General features: G+C 49.5%; 1 protein-coding gene across 1 annotated transcript in view; it reads left to right on the forward strand.

Moving 5' to 3' along the window:
- The window catches only part of Matn4 (matrilin 4), a 15,938-nt gene extending 7,525 nt beyond the window's left edge, over positions 1 to 8,413 (forward strand). The window contains exons 5-11 of the mRNA XM_060382859.1: positions 273 to 395; positions 510 to 632; positions 723 to 845; positions 4,519 to 4,932; positions 5,036 to 5,188; positions 7,962 to 8,068; positions 8,147 to 8,413. Coding sequence (XP_060238842.1) covers positions 273 to 395; positions 510 to 632; positions 723 to 845; positions 4,519 to 4,932; positions 5,036 to 5,188; positions 7,962 to 8,068; positions 8,147 to 8,206 — 1,103 coding nt within the window. The 3' untranslated portion in view covers positions 8,207 to 8,413. The remainder of the gene's footprint in view (positions 1 to 272; positions 396 to 509; positions 633 to 722; positions 846 to 4,518; positions 4,933 to 5,035; positions 5,189 to 7,961; positions 8,069 to 8,146) is intronic.
- Positions 8,414 to 14,082: the final 5,669 nt, after the last annotated feature.

Genomic DNA, 14,082 nt, shown 5'->3' on the forward strand with positions numbered 1-14,082 from the left:
CGGAGCTCACCAGCTGGCTGGTGTGGCTAGCCTGCCATCTTTGGAGATCTGCCCATCTCTGCCTATCTCAGAGCTAGGGCTAGGGCTACTGCCCTTGGCTTTTATAGGGAGGGATGCGGGGGATTCAAACTCAGGTCCTCATGCTTGTGGGGCAGACGCTTCAGAGACTGAGCATCCTCAGCCTGGGTTTTCTTAAAGAGCTCCTCAGGGGCCTGTATGGCTAGGCTGTGAAACCCAGCCCCGGGCAAAGGCTGTCTTCATCCTCCTCCCAGCCATCGACCTCTGTGCTGAAGGAACCCATGGTTGCCAACACCTCTGCGTCAACTCCGTGGACTCTTATTTCTGTCGCTGTCGAGCTGGCTTTGCACTCCAGCAGGACCGGAGGAGCTGCAGGGGTAAGGAAGCCCCCGTTCCCCACTTCACCCCCACTCCTCCTGTGAGCGTTCTAGACTGAGGGCCCTGATGGCTACGCTCAGAACTGACACCTCGCCATGTCTTCCTTCCTTCAGCCCTTGACTACTGCAGCTTTGGAAACCACAGCTGCCAGCACGAGTGTGTGAGCACCCCAGTGGGGCCACAGTGCCGCTGCAGAGAGGGCCACGACCTGCTGCCTGACGGGAGAAGCTGCCGGGGTGAGGCGGTGTCTCTCACGTTTGTGGGAAATAGTAAGGGATTCTGGCTGCTGGGGTCTAACCTGGGTCCTACTTGGTGTCTCCTTTAAGTCAGGGACCTCTGCAATGGTGTGGACCATGGCTGTGAGTTCCAGTGTGTGAGTGAGGGCCTTTCCTTCCGATGCCTGTGCCCTGAGGGGAGGCGACTTCGGGCTGATGGCAGAAGCTGTGACCGTGAGTTATAGGTGGAGGGTCTGCCCCTGCCCCATTGCCGGCAGTCGGAACCCCATCATGCCCCTGTTACAGTCTCAAAGACTTGGTGTGGATGTGCGTATGTTGGGAACATGCTTACGTCCAGCTTCTGTTCCAAGCAGCTTTTGTTCTACCCTGTTGCAAGACTGATTTCAAAATCCGTATCTGATCGCATTCCTCCTTCACTCAAAATCCTTTTGTGGCTCACCAGTGTCTACAAAATAAAGATCAAGTGCCTCCCTCTTGAGGTTTTCCAGTGCTGGTCACAACCACATTAATGGGTAATGAAACCAAATTAGTGGGTTACAACCAGCATTTAAGGAAAAGAAGAGAAAATAGTTTCCCGAACTTAGGAAAGTAAGTATTGCTTCACGAATCGGAAGTTTAGTTACATGCAAGCATGTGAAACCCACCATGATATATTCTTCTTCTTCTTTTCATTTTTTGTCACGGGCTGCGGTCACTTTTGAAACCATCACTTAAGCTCATTTCAGTCTGGCTTCAGCTGACTCTTATGCCCACCTCTTGCCACATTTGAACATTTTAGTCACAATGGCCTGACCCTTTGTGAATGGGTCATGACCTTCCCAGCTCCCATTCCTTTGAACACGCTGCTGTCAACTTTCTAATGTGCCCCTTCTTGCCTTGGCAAATTCACAGTCGTCCTTCAAGACTGTATTAGTCCATTCGGGTTGCTATGTCATAGTACTGTTGTGTGTTGCTCTAAGGAAAATGCTCAGAGCTGGGTGGTTTGTAAAGAACAGAGCGTGTGTGGGCTCACAATCTGGAGATCCGAACACAGTCAATCTCAACATCTCAGGACTGGTGGTGGGCACTGGACAAGAGAGGGCCCCCTAAGAGTGAAGAGTGTGTGTGTGTAAGGGATCAGATACAGGAGGTGGCCATCCTTTGTAACCATTCATTGGCAAGGTCATTAATCTAGTCTCTCGAGACCCACTCAGTCTTTTGATACAGGCATTAATTTCTTCCTAGGCTGGTGTTCCATGACCTAATTATCTCCCAGAAGGCCTGTTATGGTTTGGATATAAAGTGCTCCTTCTCAAGGCTCATGCATCAAGGGCTTGGTCTTTCATGCAAAAATTCATAGCCTGAGCTTCTGGGAAATGATTGGATCATTAATTATTAATTAATTAACCCAAGGATATTTAAACATGGGAGGAAATTTTTAGGCTTTGGGGAGGTGGAGCTGTAGAGGATGGGCCCCAGATTGAAGAAATGAGCCACTTGGGGGTGTCTTTTTTTTTCTTCTTTTGAGACAGGGTTTTACATAGCCCAGGCTGGCCATCTGCTAGCTATAAAACTGATAATGACCTTGAGCTTCCTAATCCTACTGCCTCCAAGTGTTACCATGCTTCATTTTCTGTGGTTTGGGGCTCTAACTCAGGACTTGGTACATGCTAGGCAACCACCCTACCAACTGAGCTACATTTCCAGCTCCTGAGGAGTGAGGTTTAGATTCCAGCCTGGCCTTGAGCTCAATAAGTACCAAAGGTTGGCTCACAGAAGTCCTCCTGTCTCAGTCTCCCAAGTGCTGAGATATCAGGCATGCACCACCACATCCTGTTTGAAGACTGCCTTGCTTTGGCCCCTTCCTGTATGTTTCTGTTTCCTTCTGTAATGAAGGATGTTGCTTTCCTCCGCCATTCCGCTGCTGTCCTCATGTCCAGCCCACCCCAGGCCAAAAGCAACAGAGCCAGACAGCCATGGACCAAAATCTCCAAAGTCCTGAGCTAAGACAGATCCTTCCACCATTAAGCTACTTATGCCAGGTGATGGAAAGACCATGAGACCCCCAGGTCTGTCATCTCTCAGTCCTGTCACACTGGGGACCAAGCTTCTAGCACAGGGACTCTTGGGCTATCACACCATATCTAAACCACAACAGTGTCTTACATGTTCATTTCTCAGTTCTGGAAAGGCTAAGACCAAGATGCTGGCAGATACGGTATCCAGTGAGGCCCTGCTTCCTGGCTTATATGGGATAGTTTTCTCTGTGTTCTCCCTTGATGCATGGATGGACGAAGCAGGCTCTCTAGAAACTCTTGTGAGGACATTAATTGCATTCATGAAGGCTTGACCCTCATGTCTGCATCTAATCCCAATTTCCTCCCAAAGATGATTTCATAAGGGTAAAGGGTTCTGGTATATGCATTTTGAATCACACAGTTATTTAATCCAAATCAAAGACTAAATTGAACCTCACTAACTTCATTCAGCTTTCTTCAACTGCAAAGGGCTGGGGGGAAATTTATCCCTGTCTAGGGCTTCCTCACCGCCCTCTCACATTGCACTTTCCTTAACTGTGACAGATGGCATGCCTGCCTTGCTTCATTCTGTCCTGAGCTCTTGGATCATTTTCTTTGTTGTTGAACCCCCTTCTGGTCCTCCTGAAGTCCCCGGGTCAGAACAAAGGAGGCAGTGTTGTAATGATCAGGTCCAGCAGTTTGTGGTTTAGATAATCCTGGCTTCCAATCTTGGCTCTGCTACTATTGTGTGTGTGTGTGTGTGTGTGTGTGATTTCTTTTTTTTTTTTACTTAAATTTTTTTAATTTATTACAATTTATTCACTTTGTATCCCAGCTGTAGCCCCCTCCCTTGTCCCCTCCCTCCTTCCCTCCCTCCCTCTTCTCTTCCCATGCCCTTGCCCCAGTCCACTGATAGGGGAGGTCCTCCTCCCCTTCCATCTGACCTTAGTCTATCAGGTCTCATCAGGAATGGTTGCATTGTCTTCCTCTGTTGCCTGGTAAGGCTTTACCCCCTACCCCTCAGGGAGAGGTGATCAAAGAGCCAGCCACTGAGTTCATGTCAGAGACAGTCTCTGTTCCCATTAATAGGGAATCCACTTGGAGACTGAGCTGCTACGGGCTACATCTGTGCAGGGATTCTAGGTTATCTCCATGAATGGTCCTCGGTTGGAGTATCAGTCTCAGAAAAGACCCCTGGGCCCAGAATTTTTGGTTCTCCTTGTGGAACTCCTGTCCCCTCCAGGTCTTTCTGTCTCCCCCTTCTTTCATAACATCCCCTGCACTCTGCCAGAAGCTTGGCTATGAGCCTCAGCATCTGCTTCAGGCTCTGCCACTATTAACTGGAAGCAAATCACTTTATCCTTCAGAACCTATTTTATAGAAAACAGGGACAACCCTCAAGGAGAAAATGTATGAAGCGCTTGTTTCAGTGTCGGGCATGGCATAAACATCAATGAATGGTGTTTTTGCCATTGTTGTTAATACTGATATGATGCTTAGAACTGTGACAGGTACACACTATGCCATCAGTGAATGCTAGCTAGCTATTGTGGTATTGTTGCTGTTGGTTGTTTAAAAAATGAACCGGGTGGTGGTGGCGCATGCCTTTGATCCCTGAGTTCCAGGACAGCCAAGGATACACAGAGAAACCTTGTCTTGGGGGGAAAAAAAGGTTTTTAACAGAGCATCTGGTTGGTGCTAAGCACGTAATCATCAAAGCTATCATAAAAAAGAGGATGGTGATTCTGATAATGGTGACTGGGCACAGACAACCAGGACACATAACTGGTATGAGTCCTATAATCAATATTGGCCATGAACACCCGGATGGGTATGTGGTGCTCCTGGGCAAAGACCTGACCCCTACATCCAAGCCTTCTCCTTGGCAGGGTGCCGGGAGGGCCACGTGGATCTTGTTCTCCTGGTGGATGGCTCCAAGAGTGTGCGTCCGCAGAACTTCGAGCTGGTGAAGCGCTTCGTGAACCAGATCGTGGACTTCCTTGATGTGTCCCCAGAGGGCACACGTGTCGGCCTGGTGCAGTTCTCCAGCCGGGTGCGCACCGAGTTCCCTCTGGGCCGCTATGGCACCGCAGCTGAGGTGAAGCAGGCGGTCCTGGCCGTGGAGTACATGGAGCGCGGCACCATGACAGGGCTGGCCCTTCGGCACATGGTGGAGCACAGCTTCTCAGAGGCGCAGGGCGCGCGGCCTCGCGACCTCAACGTGCCTCGCGTGGGCCTGGTGTTCACTGATGGTCGCTCTCAGGATGACATTTCAGTGTGGGCAGCTCGCGCCAAGGAAGAAGGTCGGTTTGACAGGGGATGGGCCCGTGTGGGGTTGGAGTGGAGGCGGGGAAGCAGTTTTCCGGAGAGCCTCGGGGCTCTCTCTTGAGTGCCTGGGCCCTATAGGCATCGTCATGTATGCTGTGGGCGTGGGCAAGGCCGTGGAGGAAGAGCTGCGTGAGATCGCATCAGAACCGTCGGAGCTGCACGTGTCCTACTCTCCGGACTTCAGCACCATGACGCACCTGCTGGAGAATCTCAAGGGCAGCATTTGCCCGGGTGAGCTCCTCTCTCCCTGGGGCTTCTGTGGTCTTTGTCACCTAGCCTCCAATAGATAACCCTGGTCCTCAGCACATCAGCAGCTATGGCTGTCTTCACCGAGCTTGGTATTTATTTAACGCCCGGACCAGAGCGGGTGTGCCACTTTACCGTAGCTAGTCAAAAGCGCAGCCCCAGACAGTGGATCAGACCCTCAAGTGTGTACGACAGAGACAATGACTCTCTGGATCTGTCCCTCAAATTAGCAGTGTCTGGAATAATTGGAGACAGCTTTATTATTTAAAAAAAATTTTTTTATTGTATTTTATGTACATCGTTTGCCTGCACGTGTGTCTGCGTAGCACAGTATGTGCCTGGTGCCTGTGGAGGCCAGATCCTTTGGGACTGGAGCTACAAATGGTTGCGAACCACCATGTGGGTACTGGGCATTGAACCCGGGTCCTCCGGAAGAGTGGCCAGTGCTCTTAAACTGAGCCATCGCTCCAACCTGAGAGGAAACTTAAAAAAAAAAAAAAAAAAAAAAAGAAAGCCAAATTTAGCATTCATCAGTGGAACCAAATATAGCCCTCCCAACTTGTTGGGATTCAACTTAATGGACTTGGAGAGTAATGAGACAGGGTTCTAACACGGTGGCTTGTGCTTTCTGGGGGACATAGGCCAAAAAGGCCATTGCTGTAACACATCTGGTCTTGGGGGGGAGGATCAAGATATGCCTGTGTGTATGTGTGTACAGCTGGACCTTATAGGGGACAGAGTTCCTTGGGGGTGGGGCTTGATTTTGTCCACTGGGTCTTTAGATTCTAGCACAGGCCTACAGTGTGCCAGGCACTGCCCATGGAGGTAGGCCAGCAGGGCTGTGCAGAGCAGAGGATCTGTAGTTGAATATGCTTCCTGCCCCACCCCCAACTCTAACAATTAACCCTTCCTGTCCTGACTCTTTCATCTACAATGGACTCTGGCTAACTCTCTTAACACCCCCCACCTCCTACCGTACCCACTTCTGTAAGAGGAAGGATGCTGAAGTTACCGCCAGCTTTAGATTTCTGAGGCAAGTTGGGGCTCTGTGGTTAAGGCTCTCCACTGGCCAATTATACAAGCTCAGGCAGACCCTCTTCCTTCTATGACCCTCGGTTTCTACCATTCGAAAGTCAGAGGTGATCATTTTGGGAGTGTTAATGAGACCATCAGAAATATGTCACAAGCAGTTTGCCGAGGAGGAGAGTTTGACTCATAATAGCAACTTTATGTGAAGGCCCGGTGCTAAGAATTGTGCTATTTTATTATCCATGATATTAAAAACGGGAGCTGGTGAGATGGCACAGCACGTAAAAGCAGTTGCCAAGCAAGCCTGGCGACCTGAGTTTGGTCCTGGTGTACATTCACAAAAAGCCTGATGTGATGGCTCACATCTGTCTGTACCCAGCATCCCTACACGAGAAGCAGCTGGAAGCTTGCAGGTCAAGCTAGCCTGGGCGTACATAGACAGAAATACAGAGAGACCCTGCCTCAAAAAGATGGAAGGAGAGAGCTGACTCCCAAAGGCTGCTACCTGATTTCCACATGAGTGCTGTGGTATGCACTCACGCAAGTGTCATACACACATATACTTAAAAAAATAGAGTGGCATGGACTTAGAGTGATGGCTATCTCTGGTAAGAGTCACCATTATTTTATGTCCTGTTAAGAAAACAAAGGCAACAGCGTTTATCTGTATTCCACTCTCAGATGTTGAAATGTGTATGGAGATAAACTTGGAGATATATATATATATATATATATATATATATATATATATATATTTCTACCCAGAGAAACCACAGCCTTGGCTGTCCTAGAACTCACTATGTAGACCAGATTGGCCTTAGACTCACAGAGATCCTCCTGCCTCTGCTTCCTCAGTGCTGGAATTAAAGACGCACACCACCACGCCTGGCTTGGGTCCGTAATTTAAACATTACTTTCATAGGAATCAATGGAATCGCGTATTGCTGGGCTTCGTCTGGACTCAGTAGGTCTGGGATGGGGGCTGATACTTTGCCTTTATGACATATTCCTAGGTTGTTCTAGCAGTGCTTGTCCATGGAGCACAGCTTGAGGAATGCTGGTCTACTTGAACTACCTACCACACGGGTTGAGCTTGGCAGCTTCTAGGCAGTGTGGCAGTATGGCATTCAGTTGATACACGTGTATAATGAATTACAACTGATTGCGAAACGAAAACAAAAACAAAATAAAAACTGAGTTCAGCTGTGCCAGACACATTTCAAGTGCTGACTAGCTCCAGATGGCTTGTGGCTAGTGAATCGTGCAGGACAGATACAGAACGCTTCTGCGGTTTGTTATGTCTTCATTTGGAGAATGCTCATGACTCTGGACTCTTTCTAACGGCTGTGAAACCCTTGGACTTCGGTATCAACATAGTTTAGGAGCTTATTAAAAATGCGTCCTCATTTTGAACCAGAATCCGCCTGCTAGCACGCTCTGGAGTCATCCCAGCGAGCATCGGGGTTTGAGAATTTCTCCTAATCCTCACAACCACCAATGGGCAGCTTCTTTCATTACACCCATTCTACGGGATGCGGGAATTAAGACTTAGAGGGATTGAGTTTTTCCCAGGACTGTGCTCCTTTGCTGGGTCTCAGGCCAGGTCTAAAATCCAAAGCCTGTACATACTAATTATCTATTCGGTGGAGGTGTATCAGAAGGTCAAGGGCACATCCGATGGGCTTCCTTTGGCTTCTCATTCCCTCCAATCTTGGTGCTCTGTTTGCAGAGGAGGGCATCAGTGCGGGGACGGAGCTTCGGAGTCCCTGTGAATGCGAAAGCCTCGTGGAGTTCCAGGGCCGCACGCTGGGGGCGCTGGATAGCCTGACGCAGAACCATATCCTTTGGGGCTGGAGGCTCAGGCTGAGGGGCAGGTGAAGGGGTCTCCGAGCGCCAGTCTTCCTTAACTGCCCACTGGTCCAGCTGACAGAGCGCCTGGAGGAGCTGGAGAACCAGCTGGCTGACCGGAAGTGAAGGTGGCCGGCTCTCCGAGCACCCGGGCGAGACGGAGCCCGAGCCCCGGAGCCTGGACCGTCCGGGAGGGGGCGCTGGCGGGCCCCAAGCGCTGCCTTCGAGCTGGCCTCGCCTGGACCAAAAGCCAGATTTAGGGGGTGAGGGGATGGGGAGGTGCTGGTGGGGAAGGAGTGCTACACTCGCGCGCCCGCCCTGGCCATGTGCTGAGCCCAGCTCTTTGTTGGATTTCTTTTTTGTTTTTTCTAAAAAAAAAAAAAAAAAAAAAGCCTACACCGGTTTCCACGGGTCGCTTTGTGGCTGTTGCTGTGCTGCCAGGGGGAGGGGAGTTCAGACGGCCTGTGCTTGCAGGCGCCCGGGCGGCGTCCTCTTGGAGAAAGGCGCATTGTGCAGTTCAGGGGCTGGGGGTAGGGGGCCTGCCGCTGCTTCCCGTTCCTTGTTTATTCAGCCCAGAACAGATGGCCCGTTATGCGGGACGCGGGGAGAGAGCAAGTCCCCCATCCTCTAGCACTTCGTTCTCTTGCTGTTCCTGTCTTCTGGCGCCAAAAATGTGGCTCAAAGGCCGCTTAGGACCTGGCTGGGGAGGTGGGAGCCTTGACTGAGCCCCTAAGCAGTGGGGGGTGAGAGATGCGCTCCGCCTGGATTGCATCTGCCTCTGGCACTTGGTGGCACTTCTGAGCCTCTGGCTCTCCCTCTGCCACTCCCGCAAGAAACAAAGCTGAGCAGCACAAACCCCTCTACCAGCAAGGAACGCAAACTTTAGTGTCCCGGGTACATGCGGGACACCAAAACTTAAAATGCCTGCAGTTCCAGAGTGAGCTTCAGGTAAATTTCTTTGGGTTTGTTTTGTCATTGCGAAAGCTGGGGTGGAAATCATTACCCACGAAGAGTTGCTGTGGTTAGGAATTTACACTAAGGTACCTGACGCTGTGACATTTTAGATATGCCGTTAATGGTAGCCAGCCAGTTATTCTTATAGTAATAGGTAACATGCTCAGTCTTGGATATGGTTTTAAGTGATTTCTGAGTACTGCCGTTGCATTTTTTTTTTTAAAATCCAGACAACCCTGTGAGATAATTATTATCTTAGATGACAAAATGCCTCCTCAGCCGGCAACGCGTCCTCAAGACCCCACATGGTAAAAGGAGAGAACCAGGTCCCGCAGGTTCTCCTCTTACCTCCACCTCTCCGGTATAAATAAATTAATAAGCATAAAAATAAATGCTAAAAATAATCACTGCTGTCATAACTCCCATTTTACACAAGAGGAAGTGGAGGCATGCAATTTCCCAAAGTTGCCTATCTCCTGAGAGGCTGAACTGGCGTGTTATCAGTCTGCTATGGCTGATGTAGCAAATCGATGGCCTTGAAGGCAAGACAGAGTTGGAAGACAGAACTCTAAGATGGGTTGGCAGGGCTGTGTTCTTCCTGGAGAAGGCTGCTTTCTAGAAGCCTCCCAAATCCCTTGGTTCATAGTCTCTCTGCTGTCTCTACGTGTGGTTGTATTGCTGTAGGAGCCTCCTTTGTCGTGTAGAATCGCAGGTTTATCCACAGGTTCCCAGGATTCAGATGTGGGGTTCAGCTATTGAGGGGAACCTGATTCTTCAACCGCACAGGGCTGCAGCGAGGCTGACTGATTGCAGAGCGGCCTCTCTTCGGCCCTGCTAAGGCTGGGCGGAGTGAAGGACTTGAGCTGAGGGAGCTCACAGCTGGAAGGGAGTAAAGTCCCCCTGTGTATAACTGTACAGAAAAAGGGCGTGTCAGAAGAAAGGATAGTGCGGAGAGCAGGAAAGGAGGGATGGAGGGGAGCTTTGAGCCAAACCTTAAATGATATGGCTGTACTTTCTGTGACCAGCCATGGGTCAGGAGCGGCTGGGCACAGGAGCTGAGGTGATCTGGACCTTACTTAGATATCATGATTGGCTAGCCAAGCATGCCGCGGGCAGCACCTGGCACGAGATCTCCCCTTTTCCAATCCCTCAAGTTTAAAACTAAAGAAAGCGAATCCTAGAGCACACAGGTTGTAGCTTGAGGGCACACAGTGAGGAAATAGCGGGGCCAGACAGAAGAGTTGCGTGTGTGAGAGACTGGAATGGGGCACTTCCTGAAGGGGACCGGTAAGGAACGGCGGAAGCCAAACCCATTCCTCTCTCCAGGCAGCAGCAGGCAAGCACCTCTCTGCTTCCTTTTCTCACCATTTATTTACTTCCGCATTTTCCCTAGTGGCCACAGGATGGCGCCTGATGCTCTGGTTTAGAGCTCTGTATCAGAGCCCTAGCTGGAGGTCCCTGGCATCTAGAGCCTGGACTAATGACGGCCCTTCCCTTTAACACCAAAGGTATTAGAACGGCAAAGAGGTCAGTAGGCCAGGGAGGAAGTCGCAGGTAAGTAAGCCGGAAGACATCTTTCACGCTTGGTCCTTCTCATCAAATACACTTTCTCGGTGTAAGTCTTCATCATTTCACTTTGGACCGGGAGGCACCATCTATTCCGCCTCTGTTAACTTGTGGGGATGATGGTATGTGTCCCCCTTTCTCAGGAGCATTTAAAGTTTAAGAGGAGCCAAGAGGAAAGAGAGAGCAATGGTCGATCCAAAGAGAACACATGGAAGGGTTTCAGACAGCCAAGGCCGCATGAGTGTCAGGGGCTGGCTGTTTTCAGAGACTGGATCCCTATGAGATCTCGGGTGGTTCTCAAGGCAGCACTGTAAGGGTGGTTTGTAGCATTCTCACTTGCACTGTCGGAGGAGGCAGCTGAGTTGAGAGAGGGGAAAACAGGTGCCCCAAATCGTTCACCAAGTCCAAGGCTTTTCCTACTTCATCAGAGTGATCGGAAATAGGGAGCAGTCAGAATTGGTGTGAAAGTGAGGGGTCTTGATTCAATACCAGGTGCCAAAAGGTTGACTATCTTGGAGAAGAGAGAGGAATTGGGAAGGGAAGGGCATGCTTGCTGGGAGCCTTCTATTCTTTAAAGTCACATTCCAGAAGGGCAGGAGGAGACAGGGAGTGGAGGGCATTTGGCATGTGAACCAAGGAATGGCTGCTGATGATAATGGTACTAATAGCCACAGCGATTAGTACTTGCGGTGATTCACAAGGAGGTTTCCCATCACTTGCAACTCAGCAGAGCCGCATGCCACCCAACGTGGGGCTGTGTGTGACAGGGCAGTGTGGGTGCTGCTGTTTTTCCGAAGGGAATACAATACACCAGGCTGCAGAGGGGAGGATGCCTTGCTCAAGTTTATATGTCAAATCACTGCCAGTGCTGGGCTGGATGGGGACCTCCTGGCTCCCAGCCACACACAGGCTGCCACACATGGGCTCCAGCTGTGGCTAGCCAGAGAGAATGGGACCTTTGTCAGAGCTGAACATCAGCCACACGCCTTCTGCAGCCTTGGATGGAGGCCTAAGGAGATGGTTTAGACAGGAGGCTTGGGGCATGAGGGGTAGAAGGATCTAGTTGGGGTGATCCTCAAATGACCTAGCATATCATTCAGGTTCCCTTCTCACCTTGTGCTAGCTGATTCTGCCTCAGTGTCTGAGTCCATGGCTTTGGCGCGATGTCCCTTCCCTTTGTATACCCTTCTATCCTTTTGTCCCTCTCTCAGCAAAGACCTCCACTTTTGCCTTTCTTTCTAACGTGACTCAAACTCTGCAGTCCTTCTGCTCAAAAAAAAAAAAAATGAGTCTTCTTTGTGAGTGATGGCCACTGAGCACCTACTGTGTGCCAGGTCTCCTCTTCTAGTGATGGCCACTGAGTGCCTACTGTGTGCCAGGTCTCTTCCAGGCTCTGTTACCTCTGTAGTCTCCGTTTGTGCCACAGCTGCACACTTTGTGGTGGATTTTATTTTCTCTGTTAACTTCCTATCCCATGTTCATAATGAATTGTGATTTAGGCTGGAATTTCTTTCTAAGTTTTATTATTGTGCTGTGGCTTTCAGGGAGGGACATGGCCGGGTGGCTCTCACCATGATTTTGTCATCTTTAACCAGAGATTCTCATATTAAAAAAAAAAAAGTAACAATAAAACACCACTATCTAGATCATGTTTGTGTTGCTCTTGAAGAGCCTGTATCTGGGCCCCAGACAACAGTGCCAAGGGAACTAGAACCCCTACTGTATACAGTCCTCCCATCATGCTTACATATTTCTCAAATATGTGGGAAAACACACGGTGGATGAGAAAGTAGAACCCCTCCTCTATACCGTCCTTCCAGCATGTTTATATATTATTTCAGATGTGGAAAACACAAGGTGGATGAGAAAGTAGCAAGGAAATGACAGAAGCCACCTTTAAAATATGGGAGGTGAATTGGATGCCAATGCTGGTCAATAAAAACTTTATCAAGACCGTGCTTACACACTCAGGCAGAAGCTGTTAACACCCCTCCTTTTCTAGGAAGTGTCACATCTGTCCCAAAGGACCTGGTTTTATCTTGAAGGAGAACAGCTGAATCAAGGGCTCTTGGATCTCTCTGGCTTCTGATGGTCCATGTATCCATTGTACTTTCTGACACTCTGCAGTCTAGAAAAGGGTGGCCTCCAGGCTAGAAATAAAGATAAAGCTTATAAGTGACAAGAAACGCTACCTGCATCTCTATGGTCCAAAGATCCACAATACTATTTTAGACTTCATAATTCCAGTCATCTTTTGAAGACATAAGATTTTGATACACTTTCATGTTACTTTCTAGAGGGGCAGCGAATGCTGAATATTTCCCCCAACTTGAATTTTAGGTAGTTTCAAGGAGGACATGTCTCTCATAGCAAGAACAAACTTTAAAGGCCAGACACACCAGACTTTGGATTACTTCTCTGCCACTTTTTTAGCTGGGGTGTGTGTGTGGGGGAACCATCACTCACAACCCTTTGAACTTTAGCCTCTCTGTAAGATAATGACAGCGCGTGCCATTTGCACATCAAGCCTGAATGCAGGGATTCAACCAGAGCAGCTTGCGGAGCACTGTTCACACGAAGGCGGGAATAACAGGGATGACAGAAACAATCATTTGCGTGCTTGCTGTGTGCCAGGCCCTAGCCATCCATCATCTTCGTTAATCTCAGAATTGGCTCTCAGAGTAGATGTTGTAATTCTCCTCATTGCACATCCAGGAAGGGATAAAATTAGCCCTAACTCATCACTTTGTTCTGTGTCAGTGAATGGCAGCAGAGTAGAAAAGAGGCCAGGAGCTTGAGGGCTCTCTCTCATTCTCTCTCTTCCTGTCAAGGTTCCACTCAGGCTCAATTGGAACTTGTCCTCCTTTTGCCTCTGTATCCCGAGTGCTGGGATTACAGACGGGCATGCACCACTCTCCCCAGCTTTACATGGAACCCTAAAGAGAGATTTCCTGGGACCTCTGAAAGAGGTCTTGTAATCTGGGACAAAGGAGGAATCTGGGCACACCTCCTGATTCTGAGATTAAACTAGAAGAGGTGCATTTGTGGGCATAGGAGGCACACTAAATGAGTAGGGAGGAAAGCACAGCAAGGAAGGTGGGCCTCCCCCTCCCACCCCAAGACAGGGTTTCTCTGTGTAGTCCTGGCTATCCTGGAACTCACTCTATAGACCAGGCTGGTCTCAGACTCAGAGATCTGCCTGCCTCTGTCTCTTGAGTGCTGAGATGAAAGGTGTGTGTCACCATGACAGGGAAAGAGGTCTTAAGAGAATGAATGTGCTGTAAAGCTGGTACAGGACAGCCAAGGCTACACAGAGAAACCCTGTCTTGAAAAACAGAGACACACACACAAACACACACACAGACAGAGAGAGAGAGAGACAGAGAGAATAGGAAATAGGAGTTGGGTGGCAGGGAGTTAGAAGTTCAGTGGGTTAGAGAATAATGCTTAGCAGCCATGCACCTGGGAAGGACTGTGGGCCA

This window comes from Meriones unguiculatus, chromosome 4 (assembly GCF_030254825.1).
Source record: "Meriones unguiculatus strain TT.TT164.6M chromosome 4, Bangor_MerUng_6.1, whole genome shotgun sequence".
NCBI classification, from domain to species: Eukaryota; Metazoa; Chordata; class Mammalia; order Rodentia; family Muridae; genus Meriones; species Meriones unguiculatus.